The following is a 9,047-nucleotide window of genomic DNA, read 5'->3' on the forward strand; positions in this document are numbered from 1 at the left end:
TTGTGTATGATTTCTCGGGAAGGAACCTGGAAGACCGTCAAGGCTTGGAAATTGGCCAACAGAATATATTCGCACGATTTATTGGTAGTCACTATCGCCGATTTCGTCATATGGGCGCAGTCCAGTTGTGATCTTGAATATCAGACAACCTAGCGCAAAGATATCTGTCGCGGTAGACCGAGGAGAGTCAGGAGCTATTCGATACCGATCTTCCTCTGAGACAAGAGTGTCTTGTCCTCCAACTCCAATTGCTGAGCCAAAGAAGTCGCAGAGTTTTATGGACAAGTCAGCGACGAGAAAGTTCCGTGTACTGATATCAACATGGACTGCGGCAATGCAATCATTGTTAATTTGACTAAACCCAATTAGGAATAGATGATCTTGGCTCAGGTGGGTACCCGTCCGTGGATCTACCACGGCGCCGTGATCGGTGATGAGCTAATCCGTGTAGTTAGCATCCTTCATCTCTACTAGCCAAGATATCAATCCAATGCACGTGTCTTCGGCAAAAATTCCTTTTCCAAGGTTGGAGTTTATATGGCTCAAGCACTTCAATCTTGGCTGGCGGTATATCTTTTACACACTACTCGACACCTACTAAATTTGTTCGAATGAATGTGATAACTGGCATCGAGTGACACAGATACTCTAGATCACCATTGGAGAGTGGAACAAGCAGACAATCGAGTTGTGTGATTAATTCAATAAGCTAGGCTATAAGGTAACATCTTTGCGTCGTTTCCCAAAAAGGAAAATAATTCGCCCTCGCGGAGGGATCCCGACGGGGCCATGCTAAGCTTCACGCACTGACCCCCGAAGGTGGCTAATTAGACGATTATGGCGTAATAACATAGTACGATGGTCGCAGCTGAAACACACGCTAAGCTCAAGGAGTCTCCACAGTTCTAAGAGTGCTTGGTCTATAACTATTTCCCCTTAAAATAGTGTGATTCTCTGAAAGATAGGATCAGCTCGAGATTGTTATACTTACAAACTGCAAATCGAGAATCTGCCCCGTTTCCTATGGGTATCACATACAACTTGGACCGAAAACAGGGACTTTATCAAAGTATAATCAGATACGTCTTCTCCGGGCGCGATGATGCCATTTCGGCCCCATGCCGACGAAGAGAATATAACCTGGAAGTCAAGAACTATGAATTTCAGTTATCTGAAAAGATGAGTACAATATCCCCTAGCCCGAAAAATGCCACCAGCACAGTGGCTCCCGTCGTCGAGACCCACCTGAAAGAGGAGAGATCTCTAGTAAGTATCATGACCTCTAACGCATGGACTTATAGACTAACGGCTGCAGGTATGGCGTCTGGATCTGTTTTTCTTGACCATTGGTTTTCTAGGCTATGCATTCAAATATCTGGACCAGACGAATATTGTGAGTACGTTCGCAATCTGGAAAAGAACACACTCTGACTGACTATCTGATAAGAGTAATGCCTATGTCTCGGGAATGCAGACAGAGTTGAAGCTATATGGCAATGAGCTGAACTACTTTACAACCTTTTTCAAGTAAGTTGTTCATTGTTTGATAGTGATGTCCCTGCTGATCCGCAATAGCATCGGGTATATGGTTATGCTGTATCCCTCATGCATCATAATCTCCCACATCGGTCCGTCAGTCTGGCTACCTGCCTGCGAAGTAAGTTGAATAAATCCAAGGCTTATATGGATGGGATTGAATATACTGACAACAGATAGGTGATTTGGGGTGTTTTGACTTGCTGTTTATCCACTGCCACTAGTGCAAAGCAGGTAAATACATTCAAACCCCTCGATAATATCTTCCCCAACTCATAGAATCCTAGGTATACGGTCTTCGATTCCTAATCGGCTTTTTCGAAGGTGCCACTTGGCCAGGTTATTTTACTATCATCAGGTGAAACGCACAGCTGCTCTGCCACCAATATATATACTGACCTTGTCCAGCCAATGGTATCTCCCCGAAGAAATGGCTCTTCGCATGAGTCTGTATAATATTGCCCAACCGGTCGGAGCCATGTTATCTGGTGCGATGCAAGGTGCTCTTTCAACGAACCTCGAGGGTGCTCTTGGTCGGAGCGGTTGGCGGTGGGCGTTTATCATCAATGTAAGATATTTGGTATCTACAATGGGGAACACGTCCTAATCTTCTAGGGTGTCTGCACTATTTTTATTGCATTAGTTGCATTTGTTCTCTTGCCAGGATTTGTATGAACCTGTCTACTCCTCTAGCTTCCTTGCAGCATGCTAACAGACCCTATCTAGCCCGATCGCCCCAATCCGCTTGCCAAGATATACCTCAGGCCTCGAGATATCAGTATGTATACTATTCTGGAATCACATTATTAGAAATACATCTGCTAATATAGCAATGAAGTCGTCGCCAAAGAGCGAACCCGTCGGATCAACCGCAGTCCCCAGGTGGGAATCACTGTCAAATCATTCCTGCGCAGCTTCAAATTCTGGCATGTCTGGTTATTTGCAAGTGAGTCGACTATATCTATTCTTTTCTTTTCCAAGCTAGATCATTCTGACACTTTATAGTTTCCTGGTCCATTGGCACGGGAACTACACCTGCAAATTACTTCAACCTCTGGCTCAAGTCCTTGAAAAACCCCGACGGAACGAAGAAATAGTAAGAATCAGCCCTCCTCTTTCTGGCGTCAAACCTAACAGTGTCTTCAGCTCGGTCGCTATGCTTAACTACCTGCCGATCGCGGGCCAGGCTATACAACTGGTTGCTGAGCTTTTGTTCAGCGGCTTCAGTGATTATCTGGGAACCAGATTACCATTTTTGCTTCTTCACTCGGTGAGTATATCTGGCGAGCAGAGTAGAGCGGCACCTATGATACTGATTTATATTTTCTAGGTCATAAATATCACATCTCTTATTATCTTGATCATACGGCCTGCAAATGAACATGCGTACATGGTCGGTTGGTATATGAATTACATCGGAGCGTGAGTGCTCCCATTCTACTCAAAATTTGCAAAGGTTTTTTCTCTGACTGAAATAGTGTGTCGACTATGCTACTTTGTGCATGGGCATCTTCCTATCTAGAGAAAGAACCACAAGCCCGAACAGTCCTTTTCGCCACTGGAACTCTCTTCTCATACCTGTTCAGTGCCTTCTTGCCCATTGCGGCGTACCCGGCTTCGGAAGCACCCCATTGGAGAATTGGTGCAAAGCTCTATCTTGGTCTCTCTTGCTTGGCTACTGCACTCTTCGTTGTCATCCATTTGATTCTCAGGCATGAGGCAAAACGAGATAAGAGAAAAGAGACGGCTGAATCTAGGTCCGAAGAATCACTGTAATGGGAGTCTATCCGTGAAGGGGATGCGATATCGATAGGTAGAGCGGCTGTGATGCATATATATTACGTGACTACAATACGAAGGAGAACCGATCAATAGAATATATGAATGATAGCCGATTATAATCTAACTGCTGCCATACAACTCTCTCTAGTTATAGCTACTAGACGATCACGCACGGGTCATGAGATCGCGAAACCAGGACCGAAAATACACCAGTAACTATTTGGTGGCTCCTTGCACACGTATCACGTATATGGGCGACGAATCGTGCCACTACGACAATGGGACTTTTTGGCTCACCGCTCTAATCACCGCCTTAGTAATTATAGTTTTAGGACGGTTCCATGGATATCTCCTTTGGTAAACACTGCTGGCATATGGTATATAAAATCGAAATAAAGCAATTGAGAGATGAAAAACTAAGAGATCACCTGTTCTACCATAAAGCTATTCAGAGATCCTGATTTATCATTATAAAGATTCAAGAGATTACATGATCTATTACGGAGTATCATGAAGCTATTCGGAGATCACCTAATCTATCACTATGGAGCAATTGAAATTAATTCTACCACCACTAATAATAGAGATAATTAAATCCCAAAAACGGCATTTTGATACTAGATACTACTTATTATCTAATTAATTAAATACAACCGGTATTTTACGCTGGTCATGGTTCAATTGTACGAAGAAGTGATTTAATTTTGACGATATAGATCAGATGCTACGGAGTACAGAGTAGTCCAAGAAGGTAAAATGTTGTGTGCAAATGGTAAGGTATTATATGATCAGATCACGTGGGTTGCCGACTAATAATACTGGCAGAAATAACAAGACATACAATATAGTCGTCCTTTTCTGGTTGATACAGTGGTGTTCCAAGAGTATTTGACCTAGGGTACATTGGGCCTATGACCCACTTTTAATACTGCCAAGCAGAAACCTATAGTTACTAGTATGCCATCCCTCATATTTGACAACATCATCCATATGAATGTAGTAGGCGGTCTGGAAGGGCGGTCAGATCCCAATGTACCCGAGGTCAAATACTCTTGAAACACCACTGTAGGTAGCCGTCTTACCGCCCCCATACCTGTACACCCTAACTCAGGGTGGGATGGTAAGACGGCTAACCACACCATTTCTTTTCTTTTTTTCCTGCCTATGTTTACTTCCTAAACCTCGCTATTTATATAGTACCTTAGTAAGACTTATACCTTTATACGGTATTCAGGATAAGACCAAGCATCACTACGGAGTAATTGGAACCAGGTTGAAACAGCGTATTATTAGTAATAGGTGGCTTACTAATTTTCTGCTGTGCAGAAAAAGTCCCATTGTCGTAGTGGCACGATTCGTCGCCCATACACGTACCTAGATGTGGATGGCAACAAATTTGCCATGAAGTAAATGGATCATGAAGTCACTAGTGAAGAGAATACAGATTGTTGAAATATCAGATCTATGTACCTTTTGTATGATTACGCCATACAAAAGATACCTGTACTTTGAAGAATTGTGTATAGTCGAACAGGGTGGGGCTGTATGGGAAAGACTATTGCCTAATTTGAGCCAATCAGCGCCTAGTTAGTTAATTATGCCACATTATTAAGTGGGGTGTAGTGGGACAAGGGAGCATTATGGAGCTTAGCACGAGCACGTGATTACTCCTGGCAGAAAAGATAAAGATACTACCTGAATTACAGTTACAGATTCATTCCTTCCTGATCGATGTGTCGTGAGAGTTTCTTCATGCTCATGAAGGGCTTGACGGTCTGGGCAACCTTGGAAGGAACAGGGCATGAGTAAGTACAAGCGAATAAAATACTCATTTGCATGATTTGGCAAGAACGCCCACAAAACCATACAATCGGGACCCTCAACTTTTTTCTCTTTATTTTCCTCTCCTTGTACTTATTATTCTATCAAATGCACCTTTCGTCCCTGTAAAGTCTGGCAAGTAGCACAGAAAGTTGGCATATCTTAGAATATCTTGCATTTTATTTTATTTTGGCATGTGCTACATACCCATATGGCCAGTATAAGGTAAGTTTAGCACCAGAGACCTCGGTTTACGCGTTTGAGAGGTACCACGTTGTGTTTGAACCATCTGCGAGGACTTCGTCTGGGATCCTTGAGATCCCTACATTATATCCAGGCACAGCTTGTTACTGTATCTACTTTAGACATAGTTATAGCAACTGTAACTAAACATACACCGTATGTCTTCGGCTACGGCCATCTACACCCCCCATGTATTCCGTGAGACTTGTCAAATGGCGATGAGAGCCATGCTTTTAGGAACGTCCACGAGAAAGCCCGGTTTGATGTCTGATGCAGACCTACATGGACCTCATACATATGATAATGTTATGGGCCCTGTGGTAGGTGAAGCAGCATGTGCTACGGAACCCTCTGCCTACACTATCTCGTGGGGGCTACAGTGAGATGGTGGTCAGAGGGATGGGGAGAGGAGAAGCAAAAGAGAAGAAGAGTTGGGGGAGGGGCCCTTTTATACCCCAAAACCACGTGCCTTTCTAAAATGCGACAGTTCCCTCGCGCCTTCTTTGTCAATGTCAATGTCAATGTCACATGCATTGCACCTTCTTTGTTTGCCTTCTTTGTTTACACGGGGAACTCTCAATGTTTAGGAAGGTGTAAGACTGAGAGCTTAGGGGAAGATAATGATGATGTATTCTCTGCCCGGTTGCCGGGAGCTAAGCTATCTAGATGCTGACTCAGCTTATGCTGAGTCAGCCGAGGGCTACATCTGCCGACACCCGAAGATATCGGTCGCCCTCGACCGATAGGTATTTAAATACATGTTAATAAAAATGGGTAAATCAGAAAACTTCGCAAATAGTAATAAGCGGGAGGCTTCAATGACTTAATGGACATTATCGGCGACATCTATCAAGTCGTCGTCTAGTACCACAATTGGCTGTCCCTAGTCCCCTCCGAGGACGCTGTTAGCCTCCTTCTGTATCTCAGCGATGATCTTGTGTAGCGCGAAGGCTGCGAGGCCGTCAACTGTATTAAGGGATATCTCTATATCTTATACCGCTATTGTATACTCATCGCACTAGCCGGTAAGACTATTAAATATATCTAAGATCTCTCTAGCTACTAGCGAGTCTAGGATCTTCCTAGCCTACCTAATATACTATAGGCGTTTAGCTAGCTTATCAACTTTATCATATATAGCCGGGATAATATTATCAAAGTCGCTAATAAGGCGATAAATGTCTCTTATAGGCTAAGTAATCGCAGTATCTAGCTCTTCGTCGTCCCTTTTGCGTTTTTTAGGGTATACGTTTACTATCGGCTCCTACTACTGAGTTCCTTTATCCTAGTTTATATATATATCTAGTATTAGGTATCTTAGCAGGGAGATATCGGCGTTAATACTAGGTACTAGCGGGTAGGGTATAGCTCTCTTAGCTAGGGAGTATAGTATATCTAGTATCTAGCGCTAAAGTATATCTACTAGATCCGTTAGTTAGTCTATAGTATATATAGCCTTATTTCCGCTATATAGGTAGAATCCGATAATATAGGGTAGAGGGACTAGATAGATAATATCTTTATTATATAAAAGCATACTGTCTATAGCTGAGTAGTATATAGCTAGGGTAGCTAGGAAACGCTACTAGTCTTTCTTATTATATTCTATCTATAAGGTACTGTTATTAATATAGTCTAGTAGTAGTATAATTTAGCTAAAGCAGAGGCCCTTTACGTCTAGGGATATATTATAGTTTCTTTATTTCTTATCTATAATCTATAAATAGTATTAGTATTTCGCTCCTAGAAGTATATAATAACTAGAGAAGACTAGAGTAAAAGGTAGTCTATATATCTATATAATCACCCTGCTACCTATAGGCTAGTAGTTAGGAAAGATATCTCTATTAGTATTAAAGTCTAATAGCTAATATATATTCCGCTATTTCCCTAGGTAGAGGTTACTTATAATAATTAGGAATACTAGTCGATTAGAGAGGCGAATATTAGCTGGTAGTAGGAAGAAGTATCTATCTTTATTATAATAGATAATATTATAGTATAGTACTGCGTTATTTAGCTATAGGTTATTAAGTACCTACTAATACTATCTATTTATATTAGCTATATATATAGCTGTAGGTATATATACTATTGGTATATAGTAGCTGTTAGGTTCTAGGTTATTATCTATAGGCTTAGTTATTATTAGTAGATAGGGGCTAGATAGTAATCGGGTTATCGATATAGCCGGCCGGCTATAGCGCTTTAGCGGTATTCTTATAGTAAATAAGTAAGATAAGCGGTTATATTAGATACTAATATTAGGAGTAAGTTATCTTTAGGGGACGAATAAGTATATAGATTAAGAATAGAGAATAGATTAGATAATAGAGGGATTAGATAATAGAGGTAGTATTAAGAGGTATAAGGAAGTAAAGAAGAATAAGTTATAGGAAGTTAAGTAATAACGAGGGAGGTATTTAAAGTAAGAGTTATAAGTAAGGTTAATAAGGCCGAGGGTAAATAAAGTAAGAGCTGTAAGTAAGATATAATAAGGGTAGGGGGGTAGTAAGATAAGCTACTTACTCTTACTTTTATATAGTAGTTATATAGTAAAGGTAAGTATCTGCTTATTACTTATTTCCTATAACTATATACCTATATTCCTCGAATTCTCTAATCTTAACCTTAGCCCTAACTATATCTCTCTCTTTAACCTATTAGCTCTATTCTTACAGTTTCCCTTCCTACTAGATAAGATATTCCTTAACTGCTATCTAGTAATATCCTAGGTAATATATATATATATCTAAGACTACTATAATATTATAGTAATCTATATTATCTAGGAAACGGTTATTATATATCGGTTCTAGGTCTTATGGTAGTTTATAGCTAAAGGGGTCTAGGGATAGGATAGGTTCTAGGTATTAGATACTAATAACTAGATAAATTCTCTAGGTTAGTAGGAGCTCTAGCCGGTATACTAGGTAACCGACCCTTTTAATAACTATAAATAGGCCTATATACTATTAGCCTAGCTTATAGGAGATAGTGTTATTTACTAGAATATTATAGTCTTATCTAATATATAGGAGGACTTTATCCCTAATATTAAAGTACTTAGGTTAATAGCGATAGTTATAATAATCCTTTATCTATATAGCTATATATTTCATATATTCTACTATATCCTACTATAGAGCTAAGTCCTACTAGTAGGCGAATATATTATATAGGAAGTTCTAGGGTATCTATAGGTTAATCTTAAATATAAGTTTATATAGGATCTCTAATATTAATATACTTACTATACTATTTATTACTACTATTAGGCTTAGTAGGCTAACCGGCTAGTCCTCTATTAGGTAAAGGGAGTACTAGTATTATAGCTAGATTTTAGCTATCTAGTTTGTCTATTTACTCTATCTATCGGCCTATATATAATATATAGTAGTAAAGAAGAGTATAACCCTTAGAGTATTAAATATCGATTACTAGAAGCCTTTAATAAACTTCGGGTCTCTATCTAAAATCTAGACTATTAGAAGACCCTAGTCTATATTCTATAGGTATACTAGGACTATAAGGGCCTAGTCCTTACTTTTCTAGGTAGTTTTACTAGGAATCGCGCTAATATACTTAGTAAACTTATAAGTAATGAATATAATTATATTATATCTATTATATAAGACTGGAAGGCTGATAATAAAGTTAATATA

The 9,047-nt window shown here is 40.0% G+C and overlaps 1 protein-coding gene across 1 annotated transcript; it reads left to right on the plus strand.

The window, feature by feature from the left end:
• Positions 1-1,179: 1,179 nt before the first annotated feature.
• Positions 1,180-2,962, plus strand: N7518_009098 (uncharacterized protein; the record flags this gene model as incomplete). The annotated part of the gene is made up of 10 exons (XM_057190025.1): positions 1,180-1,266; positions 1,316-1,393; positions 1,448-1,527; positions 1,576-1,657; positions 1,895-2,104; positions 2,263-2,314; positions 2,375-2,482; positions 2,542-2,632; positions 2,683-2,806; positions 2,867-2,962. The coding sequence occupies 10 exons, from the start codon at positions 1,180-1,182 to the stop codon at positions 2,960-2,962; spliced, it is 1,008 nt and encodes a 335-aa protein (XP_057037681.1).
• Positions 2,963-9,047: the final 6,085 nt, after the last annotated feature.

Source organism: Penicillium psychrosexuale (assembly GCF_028828465.1).
Source record: "Penicillium psychrosexuale strain IBT 29551 chromosome Unknown utg000005l, whole genome shotgun sequence".
Lineage (NCBI taxonomy): Eukaryota > Fungi > Ascomycota > Eurotiomycetes > Eurotiales > Aspergillaceae > Penicillium > Penicillium psychrosexuale.